This window comes from Nilaparvata lugens, chromosome 3, assembly GCF_014356525.2.
Source record: "Nilaparvata lugens isolate BPH chromosome 3, ASM1435652v1, whole genome shotgun sequence".
Taxonomy (NCBI): domain Eukaryota; kingdom Metazoa; phylum Arthropoda; class Insecta; order Hemiptera; family Delphacidae; genus Nilaparvata; species Nilaparvata lugens.
In genome coordinates, this window is record NC_052506.1 from 55,471,833 (window position 1) to 55,495,533 (window position 23,701).

At 34.8% G+C, this 23,701-nt stretch overlaps 1 protein-coding gene across 1 annotated transcript in view; it reads right to left on the minus strand.

Annotated features, from left to right (window-relative positions):
• Positions 1–23,701, minus strand: part of LOC111056134 (ribosomal protein S6 kinase alpha-5) — a 105,600-nt gene that overhangs the window by 27,139 nt on the left and 54,760 nt on the right. Inside the window, exon 4 of the mRNA XM_039422838.1 lies at positions 12,828–12,943. Coding sequence (XP_039278772.1) covers positions 12,828–12,943 — 116 coding nt within the window. The remainder of the gene's footprint in view (positions 1–12,827; positions 12,944–23,701) is intronic.

Genomic DNA, 23,701 nt, shown 5'->3' on the forward strand with positions numbered 1-23,701 from the left:
CACAAGCATCTGCTCCTGCATGGTCAGTCAGCATCAATCTGCCAGCATAAGTTGAACGGGGAGCATTACCCTTATTTATAATGAAAACTGACAGATTGAAGTGAATCTCACTATAGACAGGCCAGTTGCACCGCTTCTCAAATCCAGTTTCTGTTGTGATAAGTGAAGCGCGTCGAGGGTAGACCTGGGGCTAGTAGCTACTGTCGGCTATACACAGTACTAGAACACCCGCTATATACAGTACTCGAACAGCAGGAGCAGCTGGCTCCTACCAGCATCCCATTGCCGACAGTTAATCGTCTCTCCACAAAAGAGATCAACCAAAAAAATTACCAACCACAAACGGACCTTGACCTTGACTCTCAGAGGTTAGAAACGGGGTGAAGGAGATGGAGGATGACCATCTTATGACGATTACAACAAAATACGAACTTGGAAACACTATGTTAATTATTTACTGTATAATACATGGAGATTGAAACTGAAAAAGCATCAGTAAAGGAAACTCCTATCTTTTAAAATGATATTCTTTTCCAAACGGTATCGAAGAGTAGGCATTCCACGCGCAGTATTCACAAGACATTACAAATTGATACCGTCGTGAATGTGAGAATTTGGTACTTTAATAGATTATATTTGGTATTTTCAATATTTATATTTCTAGTAGTGTACACTATAATGATATATACAAGAGTCAAATGAAGACATGATAATTCATGGGAAAACGTAGTTTATTTTGAATCTGGAAAGCAGCCTCTAACACTTTCCATAATCTCATTCAAATAATACAACAGTTTTTCACAAAAACCATACATTTTAGACGTATGGAAAATAAAACTCGCTGCAAAAAAATAAACAAGAACTTGTTCAAAAGTGTCTAGATGTAAATATTACAAATTTGTCTTCAAATTCTATCAAATATTACAAATTTGTCTACAAATTCTATCATCGTTTCATTCGAACAATAGTCAACTTTCCAACAAAAAACAACATACAGAGATAAAAATAATAACTACCTACTTGTCGAAATGTAAGATACCAAAATAAAGTTTCGAATCTGTCCCAACTCTATTCTAGTTCCATTCACACAATAGACAGCAACCACTTTCTAACAGAAAAACAGCATTCTGTTCCACATTGAGAGCGTTGAAATTAGACAACGGCGTGGGCCCTGATGAATAGCTGCGAATAGCTGATGAATAGAAAAGTAGCTGGGCGTTGCTCGGAGGAATGTGCACCAGCACAACTCTCGTGAATAACAAACAACAAAAACAGAACCAGATCATACAGGTGAATGTGAGTGAGTATGCCAGCGCCAGCGCATATTTGTGCGAGCACTGTGTTTCAAGATGCTCCACCCACACATCTCTGCCGCGATTACGTGGGTGTTACCGCGAGCGAGGTGAGAGAACGTTCATTCGTAAGAAACACTAAAAATGCTACAGCAAAAAATACATTTTAAAACACACAAATCGACTCTGTGTTGTCATTCTGACTCTATTCAGAGTTGTGAGATTTTCAGCTTCGCGGCCGTTTCAAGGTCTGTTCTCCCCCTTCCCCCTTGCAAATCAGTACCCGATTGAGCTCTATGTTTACTGATAGCGTGAATCAAGGTCATTCTCTTTCTTTTTCTCTGCTAAACTCAACTCATTGCACACGGTAACATCTTTTCAGTTCTAAAACATCCCCTCCCACCACACCTGACCCAAAGCTTTCCTATTGAAACTGATATTTTCCTACAAGCCTACACCTTGTGTGCTCAAGCCTATTTCCAAGGCTCACAGCTTCTTTCAGTCAATGGCAACGCTGTTCTGAATAGATTCGCCCTGAAAATCGGTCGGCTGACATTGAATTGCATGAGAAATTTGAGATTGTTCACCTTCAAAACAAGAATTTACTATTGAACTTGAAATATAGGAATTCCAATGATTGTTTGATTTCAATATTATTTTTCACTTGGAGAAAATCCTTCTATACATGTAAGATTTTTCGTATTTATTTCATGTTTCTAGTTCTATCTTCTATGTTGGAATTATTTATTCGAAATAAATCCTTGCATTCGTTTTAATAACACTATTATGAATCCAAAGTTTTTACTTTATACAATTTTGCTGACTTAATGTTTTTATATTAGGTTTCGTTACATAAGATATTCCGCTTCCTATTATGCTTACTTTATATTTTATGTACTTATTTTTGTACAATGGCCTAGAAATAATTGTTTGTTTCGTCTGTTTTTATGACAAAAATTTCAAATCTTCAAGTTCAACAGGATTTTAAAATGTTCGAGGCTATTAAGTTTGTACTAATGATTGTTTGAACTATACTATACAAATAGGACTTGAAGTAATACAAGTTTAGAGATGAAACTACTGGTGTTATATTGAATCAAAAGTCTAGCTTGAACTCTAGATATCTCCTTGACAAAAAACTTTGTGAGTTTATCACAACACTTTGACTCGTGACTCATCTTACTGTTTTTGCCAATCAAAACCAAATGAATAAATCATAATTCATTCTTTCCAGACACATTCATATCTTTCCATCCAAGCTCCAGATGGTGATCTGCATAAAAAACGACTCTAATCAAATCACAACTATGCAAAATCTACAAGGATTTTTAATAAACGCTCACTAATTTCTATCATCAATGAAATATCTTGATAACATTCTCACACGTGCCGCACAAACCAAGGCGGATGAAATGAATGTTTGTGGGTCAGCAAGTGGCCCTGTGTCCAATTCATTGACAACTCTTACTACAGTTTACTAGGAAATACGGTTAGGACTAGGGACACCCATCTAATTTACTCTGAAATATGATGATAAACTACAATGTTTAATCATCCACTATTGGGTAGGAGAGGAATCGAAAAATCAGGATGAAAAGAACCTGAAAGAGGATGTTGAGTACATAGTAGATGTGTGGGAGTGAGCTGAAAGCTCTTCGTCTCCTGTACAGTGCAGAAGCGGAAGTATGAAGTGTCTCTGTGTATTTTTTCTCTTTTTAGTAGCACAGCATCAGTCTCCTCTATCTCAACCCCCCCCACACCAATACCACGGGCGCTCTCTGTGAAAGGGAATTGTTATTGTCTCCGAATTAAGAGGGGGGGAGTGAAAAGGGGGTAGCTATGTAGCACGTGTATTCTGTTGTGGATGTCCTTTGCCCATCCCTTCCCTCCAACAAAACCCCTTGACGGCAGTGTTAAATTCATTACGTAATAATCCTTTCCTTCTCTTACCTTTTCCTTCTCTTTCTCTTCTTCACCAGTGATAACTTTTTGGTTCTTTCTCTGAACGCTGTTCTTATTGTGTCTCATTCTTTCTATCTCATTCTTCCGCGTTCGCCTTTAAACGTTCTTTATTCTGTTCAACTAGTCTTGTTTGCTTGTGGCCAAACTGATTGTATGTATTTTATTCAAAGTTTGTCTTTCCTATCATCACTTGTCAAAATAGAGAAAAAAGAAATGAAAAGGAGAATGAGAGAAGGGAAGAACAGCGGGAAGGGGGTGTTCAAGAAGTAGTAGAGAAGAATTGAAATTGAAAGGGAAAACTTCCAAGGAAATTAAGAAAAAACAGAGGAGGGAATGAGGAAGTGGAAGTAGAAGAGAAGTGGGGAGGAGGAAAGAGAAGTAGAAGTGGAGAGAAACAGGAGAGTGGAAGGAGAAAGGAGAAAAAAGTACAGGAGTACGATGAAGTAGGAGAAAGAGAAATAGGAGAAAAATGAAAAAGAGGAAAAATAGATAAAATAGAGGATAAAAAAAAAGATAATAATAAAAAAGGAGATAAGAAGGAGATAATAAGTCGTATCACAAGTAGGAGTAGCAAGATAAATATAAAGCAAAAATGAGATCTTGAGCATAAAAATAGAATAAAAATGGGAATAGGAATTAATGGAGGAGAGAATGAAACAAAAGAGCTACAAGAGGAAAATCGCTGTTAAAAAAGGGATAAGGAGGAAAATAAATGAGAATGTATATGAGAAATAGAGAATACCTTGCAGTATCAGGGCCCAAACCCGATTAAAATACTACACCAACACCAACAATGCACAGTGTACACGGCTACTTGACTGGAACTCTACTCAATTTGCTCCTCTTTTCTCAGACTTTTTCCAACATCAACCCATTTCCACTAATATTAGGTCACAATGGCGCAACATTGAATATTTATTCCCACAATCTTCTTCACCATTGATTCACATAGTGCAGATCACACAAATAATTCAGGCGGTTACTCGGTACTGTCATCCTAATTTGGAACAGCTGAACTTTAGGAAAGCAAAGCGTGAAATTGAATCTCAAAAAGACAAGATATTGGTGTTATTGAAGTAGTACTCCAGGATCATTGAATAATTTTCATTTGAGTTACCATATCATGATACTATTTATAAAGTCGCTGTATTCAGTATTTTCTAATAATTTGTCATTGAAGTTTTTATCTAATAGCTTTAGACATAAAGTCTACTTAGTTTTTCACATCTTTTTGGGATATAAGTTAGAGCACACGATTCTGAATGACTGGATTCATGCGATTAAATAGATTAGATCATCTATTTGAGCAAATATGAAAAAATCACCATCCGTACACATAAGACAATATTGACAAGACGATATTGACGATAACAATACAAGACGATATTGTACAACAATCTTTTCAGTTAATAAGATAATAATACGGTGCATGGCGCTTCATACACGGGCTGCCTTCATTTTACAATACCAAGGTCAGTGTTGAGGTGAAGGCGATGAGTTTCAATGGAAATTGAAGCGAGAGAACCGAACGGAAAGCAAAGGTTATTGAAAAGAGAGAGACGGATCGCGAAGGTTGTTCGAATACAAGGTTGTAGTTGAGGCTGATTAATCACTGTTGAATTAAGCCAGTTTCTTGTGCGGCCAATACATTATACAATTTTGTATCAAACTCAGGTACAGTAGTCAGGTGTATCATTCGAACACGACAGGCTGGCACCAAATATTATGTGAGAGTGAGACAGAATGATAAGAAGTATCTACTGCGGAAAGAAAAGAAAGAGTGTGAGAAGATGGTGGAGAGAAAGAGTGTGAGAGAGTGAATTAGTGCGATTGAGAGAGACAGTGAGTAGTAACTCACTCGCTAAGATAGTGAGAGAGAAGAGTAATCAACTTGCAAGATAAATTTGGGCGGAGAAGTGACAACACAGCTTTGAGCTTTGAGCAGCTCTCTGAGCTGTGAGCTATTCAAGTCATCACTGCGTTGGTCAAGGACATAACAACAATATTATTATTACATAGATCTTGTTTTGTGTGGTGCTAATTTCTGCACGCGTGCGATCAGCCGACAGCACAAAAAATAAAAATGGGAAGTTCTGTGACCAACAAGTCTTTTCAACACTACTATCATATAAGTTACTGAGGAGATATTTTTGTCGGGAGATTGTGATATTGATCAAGCAGAGCAAAGTAAATTTGAAGATTGAATTACTGTAATCACCTAGTCGAGTTCAGAAATTCTTTATTAAAGTTCATTTCTTGGCAGATGAAGATCTTTACATTTCGTTAATGATTATTGAATTGAAGTTCTAAAACTCTTTCAGGAGCATAATACTATTGAATAAATATAGTATTTATCGAGCAAATATAAATAATTTGAGCAAATACTATATTGAATTCTAGAAGTTATGAAACAACATAAAGTAGTAGGCCTAATGAATTGGGGAAAAATTTAAATTTCCCTGTTTTTAGAAAAAAATTGAAAACACTGGTAACATTGATAACATACTAATATTATTTTAAAAAATATAAAAAAATTATCTTGAATAATGAACATTACAAATTAAATTGAATTTTACTAGGAGTAAACAGTCCTCTGAGTGAGTTTCCATTGAAAGCACTCCCAATATATTATATTATAATATATCTACGAAAATGCTGATTCATAAATGTTTATAATTGCATGAATTGAATCTATTATTATTCTATTCCACCTAAATTTAAATAAAATTGATATCCGAAAATGATAATACAACTGAAATTGCAACTCCAATGAGAGGGAACCTTGAGGCTCATCAGCCAGTAACTAGAACAAGGTCACGACTTCCACGAAGGTCAAACTTAATCCCATGGTATCATCCCAAAGAGGTGTGAGGTCATGAAGCGCATGAAGATGCTACAAATTTGAAATCAAGCTGCACACCACCACAATTCACTTCTAAAAATACATATATCCGTTGAAGACATAGCTATAGAATATGCCTACAGGAAACGTTTCGCTTGCATTGATTTGTTGAAGGATTCCGCCATGATGGCGAAAAGTGGTTGTATAACTCAACTACTGTATAATCAAACTGGTAATTCAATGTCTATGTAAACAATATTGCCGGCAAGGTGAGATCAACTAGAATGTCTAGAACGAATTTAGTAACTTGTTTTCCGCCCATTCAAACACGAATATCTACGGAGAACTGGGGGAATAAATACAATTAAAATATTTAATATCAGTTATGAAGAGGTTATGAAAGGCAGAACAACGCGAGGATAACGCTGGCAGAACAACTAAGAGAATTCGACAAGTCTCGTTAACTAATGAATTAACAAGAACTTATTCATATTTACTTAATTTCCAAAATAGTTTTCCTAGGCTGTCTCATATGAGGATTAGCTTAGTTGGATCTAAAGATTTATGATCTTTTTAGCTGATAAACATAGTGAATTATTCAGCTGTTCCAATCCAATATACAAGTTTCATTAATTAATCTAATGTCGAATCTATTATTAATATCTGAGTGTAATTTATTCGTAAATGAATACTAATATAAGATACCAATAGGAATATCCTGTATTTGTCCAGCATTCTCCCAATGTAATGTAGATGCCTATGCAATACAATGTACATAGTATACAACTCTAAAAATATTCACTTTTTAGGATTGCATATCCTTTACAATTTCAAATCTACAAAAACTGAAACTCAAGGTGACAGGAAACTGATGTAAGAAGTTCCAGTACCGGAACAAATCTCTCTTGTAAAAATGTAGTTATTCAACACAGATGGTTTTTCTACTCTTGGATGGACCGTTGAAGAATGTACTTGAGAGAAGACAATCTGCGACCCAAAGGATGTTCGCTCCTGTTTCAGAGAGTTGTCAAATAATGAAAGCCACTGAGCAGCTGCTTCTAGTTTATACCTGTCCGCTGAAAAAACGTTCTATTCAATCATCCGGTCCAAGACACCAAATTTACAGAGGCGTCTCGAGAAAATAATAACTTGTTTCATAGAATTGTACTTTCAGTTAACTGAATATGTGTTACCAGCATTAAAACCATTCAATAATAACATTCAATTAAAAAACAAATGAAAGTTACAGTTCATAAACTCCAATCCCAATCCAGTTTTACAGATAAGAAATTTTCATCTCCACACACTTGAAATACTATAATAGGCTTACAAGATTGAAAACGCTCAAATGAACTTGAAATACGCTAACCGATCGTAGTCGGTCTTAACCGGCTCAACAATTGTTTTGGAGGTCACACCCAGAATTTCACTCCCTACCCCCTTCCATCTCACAGGTTTGACACGAGCGCATCTGACTACTGCCTCACCTCGCCAAGTGTTGACCCATCAAACATGCTCCATCTCTGTTGCTCTCACATTAACATCCACCATATTGTCTCACTGCTGCAAACTCCAACCCGAAATCACAATAGCATATCCCCCCCCCACCTTGTAACCACTGCACTCCGCATCCATTGCCAAAACACAGTACACGTTTCTCACAGCAAACGACCTTGATACTGCTTTTCAAAACTACAATTACACGATCAAAAACCGACATTGCAAGATTAAAACCCAATTTCCAAATAGCACAAATGTTCATCTTATCAATGTCGAACAAGATTTCAAAAAGCTTCCAATTCGACCCACATTCTTGTCCTAAAATCGTTGGCGGCTTATTTTTAGACTAGTCTCGTTTCGAATCGAGTTTTGTCACACAATGGACCGACAAGTTTTTGACCGCTTGTCAAACTACAAAAATAGGTTTATTGTTAAGTGAAGGTGAAGTAGTGTCGTACTTGAAGCAACAGCTTTTAAATAATTGAGAAACCGATCACTGAAACAAGATTGTTCACTTTAGAAAAAGAACAGCCAAGACCCAAAAGTTACAAAAGGAAATTGACGCATTTGAAAATACTCCGTTCACTGAGGCTTTGTTTCAAGTTTATAATTGATCATAATCATCACATTGAAACTTTAATCACGAATCTAACCAGTTAGATCTAATCTGTTTACTTAGTCCATGCTTTAACGTAAGTTTCATCTTGTACAAAAAGACATGAAGATCTCAAAGCGACACATTGATTGTTAGAAGCCTCTTTTTGATTGCATTAACTTTTTGATTTTAATACATTAAAAACATAAATATCCAGAAATATAGTTGCTATATTTTTCAATAAATAAGAGGTAGAGATAACATCAAGTTTTATAATTCAATATTATTCATTTATAGGAATCTATCACAATATCACCTTTACTACTGCACACAGATTCGTTATAATACTTCTTGTTATAATTATACTAGTATTCTCATGTAACATTTTATAATGTTTTTCTCAAGTCAGCATGTTACAGTTAGAGTGTATAATTAATTTATACTTTTAACTACTTAAATTTGTATTTCTCTTGGATGAATATGATCTTCAACTTAAAATTTAATTTAGATGGAACAGTCATCAAAATCGGAATAAATCATCTCACTTCGTAATGCACGTGTACCGTGTACCAAAATAATCAAGCCTCTCACTTGGAAACTGTAGATTATAGCAATTATTTCCAAAAGCTTTGATACTTGAAAGTAGTCCACCGTTGGGCTCAATTCCCAAACTCCAAGTGAATCAATTACCAGGAAAGTGGTAAGAAAGCTTATCAAACTGGGAAAGCGTTCAGCGAAACTTTGTCAAGTTGTTGCTGCTGAGATCTGCTCGAACTTTGAATCACTCTACCGTCTATAAACAACTCTATTGAGTAATGGATGGTCAGTGAGTGGAAATAATGATCGGTCTATCACTTGCCTGCGGTTATTGCGCCAACTATCGACCGTTTGAACAGGTCGTATGCGGTTCACTCAGGTCGCAAACCATCCGGGAAACATTCTAATTAGGTGCAAAAGTACCGGAGAGTGAGCTGACAGCTGTTGACAATACGGTAACATGCCGAGAAGCGGCTTAATCTAAATACTATTAGATATAAACAATGCAGGTATATGAATATGCTTTCCTTCTCAATGAAGCCTAGAAGCAGCTAAATACAGTACCCAGCCGAGGTGCAGCTAAATAGGTACTGTATACAACAATCTTGTGCAACACCATTGCTATTTCTATTTGTTCACGGTTCACTTTCTACATCTAAGCAGTACAGTATTAACAATATTGAACGCGTAGGCTACTCTGAGCCTCTCAATTGCTGAGCCTTCTCCATTATCAGATGGTTGTGATAATATTATATGAGATCCGTCTAATCATGTATAAAATCCTAATTGGTATTATACAAGTTCGAGAGTAAAAATCCTCCACTGTCTTTATTTAGGATGATAATGTTAACAATGTTATACTAAAAGAGAAAAGTTTGTATGAAGAAGCCGTCGAAGAGTGATATCAAGTGAAACAGGTTGCGAAGGTCGAACAGCTCTACCAGAAGAGAGAGAGAGAGAGAACCAACATCATCGCGTTTTCGTTATGTAATCTAAAAATAGCTCGCAGCCTATCTATTTCCGCTAAAAATAAATCTATAACAAAGCTGTTATGGAATAGAATCGCGCTCGACTGTATTGTTATCGAGGACGGAGCAGTTTATTAAAAGGTCTCTGCCAGACCCACAAATAGAAAATCATGTGGAAAAGTGAGGAGAACGGCAGCAGCTAATGATACATCGTTTCACACAAGTAGGTTACAATCCATGTTTATTTTGACAAATTGCAGAGGTGTGATTTCAAAATACTACATTCTATTCGCAGACCGTTAACAGTAAGTTTATCACACTAGAATTATTATTTTGCATCCATAGTTGGATATTCAAAAGTTATAAATTTCCAACCATGACTCGTTTTGGGTGTTTCCCATTTCACAATATTGGAGAAAAAACATTCCTTCTCAAGTTGTTATTTGAATTTGAAGTCAATTGAATATGTAACTTGTTTTTTGAATTGATATCTAAAGTGAATAATAGTCTGGAAATTTGTTAATCGATAATAAGTAAATTAGTATATCACAATAATTCTCATTTTCTTCCAACTTATTTGTTCAATTAACTAGATAAATTTCGTCACATAACTTCAATTTTTTAAATAATATAAAAATCTTTAAGCTGAATATTCATTCAATTTTCCAATTAGATTCACACATGATTTACTTATCCTCTACTATTAAACGAGCAATTTCTGTTTATATCTTTATATGTTTCGATGTTTATGTTTGTATTTCACCTTATGTTAGTTTGGATCTCGAAAATGGCTCTAACGATTCTCACGAAATTCAGAACATAGTAGGTTTATAATATAAAAATTCGATTGCACTAGGTCTCATCCATGGGAAAACTCGCTGAAGAACATTAAAAGGATAATTATTATTCATTCTTGGAAAACAGCTGATGTAATAATTATTTCGTCGTCTGTTGATGATGGAAGTGAGTGAGAGAGTTCATGTGTGTGGGACTGTGTCAAAATTATGACTCAGCTGTTGAACTTTTGTAATCATTCAATCAGGTACTAGTATCGGTTGCAAAAAAGCCGGGTTATTTTCAATCCTGATTAATTCCAGTAGATCCATATTTTTGAAATGGTCTTCTCTAATTTGGTTCACGTGAAATTAATCAGGATTAAAATTAACCGGCTTTTGTGCAACCAGGCCTTTGTGAGGGGGAGATTTTTGCATTCCTCTGGGAATTAATCTCAATTTACTGTGATTAGATAGAACATTCCTGTATGAACTATGAATGTTATTATAATCTTCTTTCGTAATAAATTTGTTATGCTTTTGTACTCCAGAGCGAAGCTCGGTCCCCGATATTTACTTATAATACTGCTACCATGTAAACATTATTATATAATTTATCTTTCCTTGATACAGTGCAGTATTTGCAGTTCTCCACTAAAGCTTTTGCTAAACCACATTCAACAACCACAATAAAACTAAGTCCTGTATTTGGGGACATTTCGTGAAACAAGATACTACCGCAAATACATGGCTCATAATTTGATGATCAGGCTATAGGTTGCAGACGTTGTTGGATGGGAGGCTACGGGCGATAACAGCTTGACGCAACAGATTCTCCAGTGCGCGAACAAGGTGGAATGGAGGACGGAATTGGGCAGAAAGAGAAGCTGGCGAGGTGTAACTACTTTCAAGGACGTAATCAGCGTTGCCATTCAGAATATTGAAGGCGTAGCGAACCGAGCCGAGAGCATTTGATAACAGGCGGCCGGAATAGAACGAGTTGGATTCCGCCATGATTGGTGGTGGGAGGGGGTAGTCATGAAGGGGAACGGGGCAGCCATGAAGGGGAGTGAGGGGACCGGACCGTTGTTCAGTGTCCCCGTTTCGCAGGGCAACAGTTACCGGCTCACCAAACCTTTATCCGGTTCACGAGAAGTCTGTCAGTGTCTTCTTCTCTTCACTTTTATCGTATTATCAACTCTCCTCGCCCAATTTGCTTCTCCATCTATTCCCTCTTTCCTGATAATGAGCCTTAAGGTCGGTACACAATATTGCCCAATAAAGACTGATAAGGACCAATAATTTTGTTCAGAATTCTCACTTTCAGCATATCATGTTCTTCTTACAACTAAAAATTTCGCCTCATAATGTTTCTTCTAGATATATTTCTCCTCTACCTCTCCAATAAATTGACATTTAATTCTTCTGTAAGCGGTATAATTATTGAAGTAGTAGTACTGATATTCACACCGTGTGCAAAAGAAAATTTAATATTAGGGAAATGAGTTCATTTCATCCTTCAAAATCATCCATGATCATGACGGTAACAACACTACCATTCTCATTTCTGAAACATATCAACTGCAAAAGAAATACTGAGAGGAAGTTACAGAAAGAAGAGTGAGAGGAAAAGAGTATAATACAATGATTGATAAGTGGAGGAGAGAGATTAGAAGATAGATCGGATAAGAGTTCATTGGGGATTCAATAATGTGGCAATGAGGGAGCTGTGGAGTATAGGAAGAATAAAATGAGAATGATGAGAAGAAGAGGTAAGCAGAACGAGAAGGATGTGATGAAGAAGAGAAGAAGTTGGAAGGATAAGAGGATTAAAATGAGAAGAAAGTGTGGGATAATAAAGATGTGGAGGAACAGAGAAGTAGAAAGAACAAGTTTGCCACCACTTGCCAACCACAGGAATGACGCTGACATCCGTATACACCGGCAGCTATCTCTATGTGGCAACAGATTCTCATGAAATTAAAAGTTGCACCGTGCAAGAGTTGCGAGAAATGAGGGCGAAGTATGACAATACTAGTTCAACAATTTGATCGTTTTTTCGAGACGTTACCGAGAAAAGGCTCCTATAAGATTACATGGATGACATTGGTTACATCAATTACATGATGTGAAAGAATGCCTTTCCTCAAAATAAATGGATTAAACTAGTTTTTTTTTCAAGGACTAATCATCTTTTGAAAAAAGGCTATTTTAATTTACTAGATCGACTAATGTGATGGATTGGACCATCATAATTAAATTGAACTAAATTGCATTACACCTTATGAAACTTACATTTCTTGGGAAATAGGAATACTAAGACATTCTAAGTGATTGGATGAATTGAATTTGGCTCACCTTATGCAAGTGCTCGAGAGCAAGGACGATTTCTCCAATATAGATGCGCACTTCATCCTCGGCAAATCGGTCCCTCTGGTAGAGATGCGTGAATAGCTCACCACCGCTAACATAATCTGCAAACAAAATTGAAAAAATCAATTGAATTTAAAGACAACACTTTTCATGGTTACTTCTTCAATCACTCAAATGTTGAATGCTCTGTGTTGATGGGGAACCAAAAAGGGCGTAAAACGAATGTGAAGAAATATTTTAAAAAGTTATCCCTGCTTTATTTGTCTAATCTTCAACAATCAACTTGTCAATGAAAACTTCTCAAATTCATCTCTAAAAACAAAGATTGTTTTCTTCTGTACTTCAATGGAATATAGAGGATATATAAATTCTTCAGACTCTCTTCAAGAACCAGGGTCAATTCTAAATGTAAATTATTGCATATCATTCAAATATTTATTGTGGCTGTGAAGGTTGACATAAACGTTCAAGACACATACGAGAGATGATTGATTGATACGAAGGTAAGTTGAGAAATTTAAATCTCTTTTACTGATATGTATAAGTTCTGTGAATGACACCTGGAATACAATGAATTTCCATTCAGATCTTAGATCAATGAGAGGTAAAAACACACATTCAATGTAAAAGTAGTTTTCTTGTGACATTTATGAGAACATAAAAATGTTTCATTACGAAGATGAGGAAAAACAAATCTACCGGTTTTACTTCACTCGAGTTTTTCTCCGCTACTCAAAAAGCAACAGCAAATCAGCGAGAATTTCCCAGTTGACATGAAACGGAACTGCTTTCTGATCGCTGTCTCACACTCTCTCTGTCTTCTCTCACAGGTGTATTGTCTAGTCTAGCCTTCACTTCTCTCGTCTGTAGAGTATCATCGATCGCTTAAACCTTTCAACTGCAACAAGCTCCACTCATTTCCTGAATGGAAGCACACAGTTCACAGACTACAGTACATGGCGAGTGGATGAAGGGCATTTTTTGCATCAAACTTGGACGAGCTAGAGCGAGAGCCATGTTCACACGCTGACCTAGAACCGACCGTGTGAGAGCGGTTCACGTCGAGAAAACACCAAGGAAAGCACTTTAATAATTAGGAGGAGACTGCTTCCGGCATTCTCTCCCCCCCCCCCCATAGCTCTCATCTTATCGCACTGATAAACCTTATTAACGGCGTGATATGGATGTACACAAGAAAATATGAGCGTGAAATCCAAGCGAATTGTTATCTAAATATGGTATCCCATAATGAAATCTCATGAAAAATTCCTTCACATTTTTATAATATTTGAGTATAAACAATGTTTAAACCCGCCCTAATACCAGTATGATATTGTATGTGGTATGAAAAATTAGTGTACATACATATATGGTAAACAAGGTGTAGGCATATACATCATCAATCTTCTAATTCAACTTGTGCTATTACAATGACGACATTGTGAACAAGGTGTTCTAGCAATTTCAGCGACAAAAAAATGTATCACTTCAGTAGTTATGCATTGGAAAATGATTACATTTTGATTAAAAATGAGATGAAATTGACGATGGAATCTAATAACACTATAAAATGTTTGAAATGCTCACTAAAAACAGTGATGGTAGAGAATGCATCACTGACTTATAACACAAGAGCTGCAATAATTATTATTGTAATCATTCATCTTGAACGTTTCGGCAATAAACGAGTCGTTATCACTTTGTTTATTTCTTTCAGGAATGTTGAGAAGATAACTGAATATTTGAAAAGTTATTATATAACTTTTGAGAACATTGTACAGAACAGTGAAATCTGTCGAATAAATCCAGTTTTCTCATAAGTAATAATTAATTGTTTGTGTGTCCACCTCCTCATGAATTTCTTCAATAATTTATTCAAAGCAATAAAGATGCATTTAATGTGTTCACAATATCAATGATAATTACATAACATTCTATTTCAAAACACTGTTCCCAACATTACAATACATTAATATTCAGTAGTAAGACGCATGCATCCCTTTTCCTATCAGTAGAAATATTGTTAATTGTTTGCCAGTATTTCAATGTTCAATATGTTATTATTTGCCATGATACTCAAGAAATGAATATTATCATGAAAATGGACAAGGTTTTAAAATACATAATTTGTCAACATCCTCTCACTAAACCGACACTGTATTCTCTACTACAAATCGTATCAAACTCACACGATTCAATCCGATTTATTCATTACAAATTGTCACATTCACACCTCGCTCAAATCCTTCTCAAATTCAAATACAATGAAGCGATATACTTCAACGAGGAGGGAGCCAGCGAATTGGAAGGAAATTCTATCAGGGAAGGAAGAAATATGCCGTGAGGCCAAACACAGTTATGCAATATTAAAGCGAATAAATCGATAGCAAGTTGTCGGCTACAAGCCCAAGCCAAGCCATCCATCAAAATAACATAGGACCGATTCGGTCAACACGATATTTTCATTTTCATTCGACTTATTAGATTTCCACTTCATTGCAAGAAAAGTGGAAAACTACTCGGATATCGACCAGCGAACAAGTTGAGAAGGTTTTTCCTGTTCAGTTAGATGGCTCACTCACAACTTTGCTCTTACCACAGCATGATTCATTACCACTGCCAACTGCACCATCAATGTCCTCATTTTCTATTAACATCAGGAAGCGTACTTTCGTTGGTTTCTTGTTAGCTATTGCTGTGGAAGTACACTATTTCATAGGTAATATTCAACTTCCAATTCAATAAATATAGTAGATGAACAATGGAAATCTTCCAGCTAAAACATGCTTTTAAATAAATACTTCTACTTTTATTCGATTGATGGAGAGTTATGACGTTGACATTGTGAGATATAGATCAACATATATAATAGTTCTATTGATCTTACGAGTAAGTAGTATTAGTATGAAATTCTAGTAATCAAATCAATCACATACTTGCAATACTGGGCTGTATTTATTAGAACGCTCATAGCCAAGCTCGCTTTCGTTGTAGATGCTGGTTATGATTGGATCCTAAAATGTACGTGGATGTTCTTGAGAATTATCATAATGATACTTCAAATCAATTTCTATGTGATGTGTTTTAAAACTGAAATTAATCGAGAGAAGTAAAAGCACTCTATTAGTTAATGAGTATTACGTGATGTATGTATAAACATAATATCATCTAGGATGAATCTAAACTGATATATAAAATTCGAAAAATCATGAAAATGTGATCAAAATTCTCATTAATCATATTATTATCGAACGATTGAACAACACCTCAGGCAACAGTATTGGAAAATATTATTGAATGAATATTGTTTGTTGATTTCGAGAAGTTTAATTGCATAAAGAGAAGGGGTTAATCCAATGAAATTGTTCTTGGATCTGCAACTTCCATTACTATTATCTGAGTCAGAGAAAAGTGTGTACAGCATCATATTCTTCTTATCAGACATTTTAAAGTTTGTAAAGTCGATCACGAATAGGTAGCAAGTGGCGCAATTGAAACTTTTCCTCCCCGGCTGCATTTCGAATTAGACGTGCCAGTGAGCTTTTCACGTTTTTCACGTCGGAGAAAAGTTTTCTGCCAACGAGAAATGAAATAAAAGGCGTGACTTTCATAACGTTTCGTTCATTAAACTGAGCCGCCATCTGGGGCGAGCTTCGTAATTAAGAGACCACTTTAGTGCTATCAACGAACACCTTCAATTCACTGCAAACTTGTTGATAATATTCTACTAAATGAGTCAGGTGAATTGACAAGACTGGATTTTCGAATTCAGTATTCGTTCCAGTGTTTTATGATTGTAACAATGAATATACAAATTGTAATATTGATAATACTGCATTATAATATAAATTCATGAATATTATACTTTCTATAATATACAGTAACCTACTCGTTTCTGTTGGCCTTTATCCTTGAAAATTTCCAAAATTCTATTGTATCTCTTCTTTCAATATGGCAATAGGAATAAAAGGATAATGTTTTTTTTTCATTCAACTGAGCAACTCAATCTAAAAATTATTTCTTTGTCACCTCTTTTTCATGAGACATTAACAAACAATTCAATCAGTTTAACTTATTGTAAGGTCCTACCACATCAAAAAATATCGTTTAATTCAACACGAGCATGTTTTTTCGAAGTTTTGCAACTTAAGAGTGGATTCTCGCATGCCTTGCGCAATTTCTCCTTATCTCTCCACGAGCATGTACCATAATAATAATGGTAAATGATAGTAGAAATGATGAAAGGTAAATAATCAAAATCAATTTTCATGTGACAGTAGTTGTTTCAATTTTTGTCTTCAATTTAAGGAAATTCATTGTTTTCCGTGGTTAATAATTGATAGAGCTTCAAAAGAGTTGTATATTTCAGTACCGACTACCACCACTAGAGTTCGTTGAGTAGAATGGAGGAAAAGTGAGATGTTGGCTGAATGTCGGTTGGATGGTTTTGTGACCACAGGCTTTTACAGATGGCTGCATAACTGAGCAATAGAAGAGAATGCTGAGATTCCAGCTGGCTTCTATTCACTTCTAGCAGATAGAGTAGTACAACAGGAGATATATTTGAAGTGGGCTAACCGGCACAAAAATAGCAGGCAACAGATTTGTGCCTTCTACAGGCCAATATCTTTCACTGGTCACTGGTCACTTTGTATTGATCCATCGCACAAATTTCTATTTTCCAGAGGGATTTTCTATATTCTCATTATTTGATTTTCCACTGAGGTTTCAATTTTCATAAAATAGGGGTTTTGACTTCGATTTCGCCTCATATATAAAAATCATTGAGCAATATACTATTAACTCATAGACATGTTCAATTGAGGAAAATACAACATCCAGCACTTTCATTTCGGAATATTTCCTCTGATAGAATCTAGAATGGATATAATTGGGTTCGAATTCAACTCGACTGAATTAATATTGTTAGGAGAAAATAGGAAGTCTAGAAATTCAGAATGAAAAAGAAAATTGGAAATTTGATCTTCAAATTAGCCTTTTTCTACTTCCTATTGAATGAATTAATATCAAAAGTTTCTCAACCAACAGAATCTTAACAAAACGCTTCCAATAGCAACTAAAATTTAGAGCAGCTTTACAAACGACTGTTGAATATTCCCGCATTGTATCGACTGCCAATAAGTTATAAGATTGCAGGTGAAATTTAATCGTTCTAGATTATAAAATGGAATAAACCACATTACAATAATTTAATATGAGTAATTATTCACATTTCAATTATTGCATTCTCTCATATTGTTGTTTTTATTATTATCATTATTATATTATACTGTATAGGCTAACTATATTGGACATTATGCAGATTACAAAGTGATGATCATTTATCTAAAATCTATTAGGAAAATTATATAACATTTTTAAAAGCATTGTTTCTCAATTTTCATTTTCCGGGCGTTCATGTGCATGAAATACTAATTATTTATGATCTCAAGTGTATTCATAAGTTCATAGCCTTGTGCCCGAAATCTGACAGTTGTGATAAGTTTATGACTTCATGTATCATGTACACAGCTCTCATTGGGCGTCCTTGTACCCACATAACATATTTAATTCGTTACACTGAAAACTAATCATCAAATTTTCATGACAAGTGATACGCTGCTGCAACTAACTCACACGCATTCAATGATAAAAATATTAATGATGAATGATAATTATTCAGAGATTCACTTGAGAAAACATCTTTGATGAACAATGAGATTATCAATTTAACTCCTTGCTCCAATGTATTCATAAATAATTTTAAATTAAATCGGTGGGAAGGCTGGATTAAAGTGCACCTGTTTATGGACAAAGAAGGTTGAAATGCCTACAAGTGCAATGAAGCTAATAATTTGTGATTAAATTAATTTATTGTGAGGAATAGTTTGCAAGATATGAGGGCATGAATTTGGAATATAAATACTTCGAAGTCTGAACTGGAATAATAAGCCAGACGCAGTTTTTTTCGTCTTTTGATATGTCTCATATTAAGGAACAATTTCGACAAGTTTATGTGAGCATTTAAAGAGTATTACTGTATTGAACATCAAGTTGAACGAGATAAAACTTTCAAGGTTTAGGTTTGCTGAAGGTCAACTATCACTAATGTAACCTTTACTAGCACAAACTATCTCACTAACCATATACAATTTCTCATGACCTCCTATGTCCTATTACAAAATCACAATTCAATTGAAGGTTCAATTACTTGATCAATCGCAGACAATTCACAGATGGTTATCATCTATCATGAATCGAACGGTACAAATAAGATACTTGTTCAATTACTGATAACAAAAACTTATCGAAGAGTATTTTGGTTTGAGTGAGTAAGATTGAATCACAGGAATTTATTATTAAATGAAGGGCAAATGTTAAAACCCTACAATAATAATATGACGAGAGCAAAGCGGTTACTAAACGTTCTTAAAAGGAAAGTTGTTTGAAATCGATTCCCAGTACTCAAGTTGGCGAAGGAGAAAGAGAGTGAGGAGAGAATATGGCAGAGTATTGAAAGGAGGGTGGAGAGAGGAAGATAGAGGGAGGAATGGCAGCTCAGAGATTTCATTTTCTCAACTTGCCGTTGGAACATTTTGATCGGTTTTATTCGAGACGGTGATTTACACAGCTCTTGAACTCCCAGACTTTGTTAGCAAGGAATAACAACGGTTGGAGTTAAAGATCACAACTACATTTTAACTTGGAATACCGGTTTTCATGTATTGAGCATCGGATTCGGCCGTAAGGAGGTGAAATTGTCAACAAATATTGAGATAGCATGAAAGCATAACATAAAAATATCATCAACTGATAAATCATAAATGTTCAAGGGATAGATAGATTCATAGGTTTTGTGCATCCAACACAACCAATCCATAGTAATGTACTAATGTATTATAATATTATGTTGTCGCTTCTATTGAGCTACTTTGGAATAAATTACAATGTTGATTATAATCACATACATAGATGGAAAAGAATAGCTATATATAGCTAGTTATTTAATCATCCCGTAAACGTTAAGAAAAATCAGAAAATGATAATTAAAGATAACTGATTTTCGGTAAAAACGAAAGATGGAATCATAGAATAATCGTAAGCCGCAAAAGCGAGTATTATTATATTAATACACTAGTGAGAGGAATCAAGTTGTAATCAGTAAGTATAGAATGTAATATTAAAATATTTAATATTAAATTCATTACTCACTGGTTGTAATAAAGAGCTACTGAAATGGAGTGCATGTTGGCAGAAATCATATAATATGTATAAAAGTAAAACTGATATTACACAAACAATGCAGGGATTGATTTTCGTTGCAATAACTCATTGTGTGAAAGAGAAAATAAGGTTATCGATGAATAATTCAATAACTGACCACAGATTGCGTATTGCATATTATGAAAGGTCATGAATAGTTTAGTGAGATTGAATTTGTTATCTGTAGTTATCTGTAGTTATTCCTCCCAATTCGAAACATTTATTTAGGAACAAGAGTTTCCCAATTAATATTCCACTTTCCATAACAAATTTAAAAATTAATGTTTTCCCTGTCAGTACATTGCTAGTTACAGCAGTGGATTATACCCTTCTATTACACAAGTTGCAACGATGTCATGCAGTTGCAGATCAACTGATTCATACAAAAGTTGAAGTATATAGCTGGGTTTACACCAAAGTTATTAACAAAATGTTAATAACTTGATCCTTTTAGATTCTATTAGATTGAACGGAACTTGACAAACTCATATGTTCATCATGTCAATGATAAGTTATGCTCAATCTAATAAAATCTATAAGGATTAAGATATTAACATTTTGTTAATAATTTTGGTTTAAACGCAGCTTAATAAAAATGAAAAAAATATTACATGAAACCAAAATTAAAAATGCTTATACTAATTTGCAAGAAGAGAGTATACTATACGTAATACAGAGTATTCTATACTCAGTAATTCTGCTTTACATACTCTATAGATTCTTACATTCTTATAGACTAATACTCTCTGTCTACAAGGCATATTTGATCAATACTGTGTCTACATTTAAAAACAATTATCCTATTTGGATACCTCATTTTTAAACTTATTAAACAGTAGCAATAACTATAGTGACAAATAGTTTAATTAGATTCGACTTTTCATCATCAACATCATCATCATTATTATCATCATCACCATCCTCATCATCGTACTCCATCTCCTTCGACCCTCTACCAAGCGGAACCTCTGCCAATCACCACTCTCCTTCTTCCACTCTTCCCCTTCCTCTTATCATTACCATCTTGTTCTTCATCATCATTTTGAAATGGGTAGGATAATAATAGAACTCGACTTATTAGAAGAAGAGAAGGTACAGTGATAAACGCGGTGAGAACAGAGCGCGCCAACGTTCAGATTTCCAGCAAAACAGCAACACTAAACACTACAGTCTACAGACTACAACTGGTGATGGTGAATACAGTACATGAATAGGGCGTCGGAAAATGCCATTTCAGATAAAAAAAGACATGACAGAACTGGGACAGCCCAGAGCTCTCTTCTCCCTTTTGGCACATCTCTTCTCAACGCAAGCGCGCGCGCGCGTTCTATTTACTGTTTTTCTTCAAACCCTCATCAAATTCTCCATCTCGCTTACTTTCTTCCTCTATTATCCCGACTTTCTTGTTCCAAATCCAGAGTGTAATTTTCGTACCAACACCTTGTTAACTTTTTATGTGCGCCGAAAGAGCTGATAAAGAGCTATCGCGTAATAACTACATTTTGATCATCCAAAACAATACTGGCAAGAGATGACATTGTCAGTAAATATCAGAAGGGAAACTCATCACTCATTCCACAGAAAATAAAGATTCTTTAGTAGTCCACTACTAATATAGCTCACATAAACGGAACATCGACAATTTTAGCTTGGAAGGTAAGCACACCCATCTTCATAAATAAAAAACCTGAGGAGTTATATGAAAAAAAATCATTTTTGTCAGGTATCACAATAAAATGGATGCATAACAGAATCATGAAATCAGCTCCGATGTTTGCAAATTTCAACTGAGGATTTCCATCTACTGGTACTTTTGACTGATTAAACAAATGCTGCAATAAAATCAAATCCGATAATAGAATCATCGTCGGGATTCCTTTCTCAAGTATCACTTGTTGACGCTAATGATAATGTAATGTTTATTATTCATTGTTTTCATTAAATTTGGATAGCTCAATCTTTTTATCGGAATTACTAAATTATAATAGATTAGCTTACTAGCAATAAGGAAGCGAAAGAAAATCAACATTATATTGATGGAATCAAAACTAGAATTTGCTATGCCGGGAAAGCCGATGACATATCATTAACACGCTATTAATGAAAAGTTGATGATTTTCACAGTGACGTTCATAGTGCTACACATCCATTGTTCGTGGTGAATTGCGTAACAGTGCATTACGCCATTCCTTTTACCATACAAAATACATAAATACATTCAGTGACAGAGACAGACTCCGAATCACGTTACGTAAATTGTTTCGATGAAGCAGTTCCTAACTACCAGTAAACACTTCCAATAATCACAATTTCATTGAATATTATTGCTTGAACATAACTCTGATGGAAAGTATTATTAATATATTAGAATTCGAGGTTGAATTTCAAGTTTGAGACCTGTGACATTACAAAAGCTGAATACAGGAGGATCATCGATGAATCCACTGATATAGACAGCTTAAACTTTCTGTACATGGATAATAATTTGATGTTTATGAGAAAGGACACAAAAAAGACCTCTGTTTTGATCAGATGCTTATAACCTTAAGTATAGGCATATTCCATATCATAAACTCTATTGCTTAAACTCATATTATAAACGCTACTAATTCCTATACTACTGAATAAATTGAAACTACTGGAAAATTGAACTAATTTTTTATTAATTCAATTTATACTAATAAATTGAACTACTGCACATGAAATATGACTACATCATACAGTTGAGCCTCAGAGTAATCATTGATTATTTTGAGAGAGAGAATATTCGTAATTTGAAACTTTTTCTTATGAGTAAGCTCTGATGTGGTAGAATTTTTTATGAAATGCCTATCTTTTTTTATTTTTTTTATTTTTCGGCCGCTAACGTAACTTGACTTAGGAACTATCAATGAATTTTGTTTTTTAAATTTATTGTATTTAAATGGAGAGAAATGAAGTAAATTGAAAAATGTTGGTTGAAATATGCATGAAATGTTATTGTAATTTTCGCATGAAAGTAGAATGGGGCTTATACATTCCCAATTTCAGACCACTTGTATGGAAACCGCAACTTCTAATTGAACGTCTAATTCCCATTCAAAGCGGGACTTCTAATGAGGCTTATTGAAAATAGTCGAATGTCTCCACGTTCTCGTTAGCATACAATAGCACTTCAATCAAATTGAAATGGCACACGCACCGCACTATGTTTGCATTGGAATAAGGTGCTAACCCACAATTCAACGCTTCAAATTATAATTATTTTAAAGTTTTGTGGCTTTCAACTGTGAAATGAATTATCAACCTTTGTGGTTAGATATATATTTTGTTTTTATATGAACTATTAATAAAGTTGAATGTACTGTGTGGTCGTTAACATTATTTATAAAAAATTATTACCAATATATTATAATACTTATAACCAATGGTCATCCTACTACTTGCACAACAAATATTTTAATTATTTTATGGTTGAATATAAATTGTTCTCCAAATCTATTCAAAATTCAACTATACCAAGCCAGTCCAGCATCGAATAAGAGTTGTTAATTCCAAATAAATTACAGTTACACAACCCCTAATATTAAGAAATCAACCAGGTATCAAAACCATCA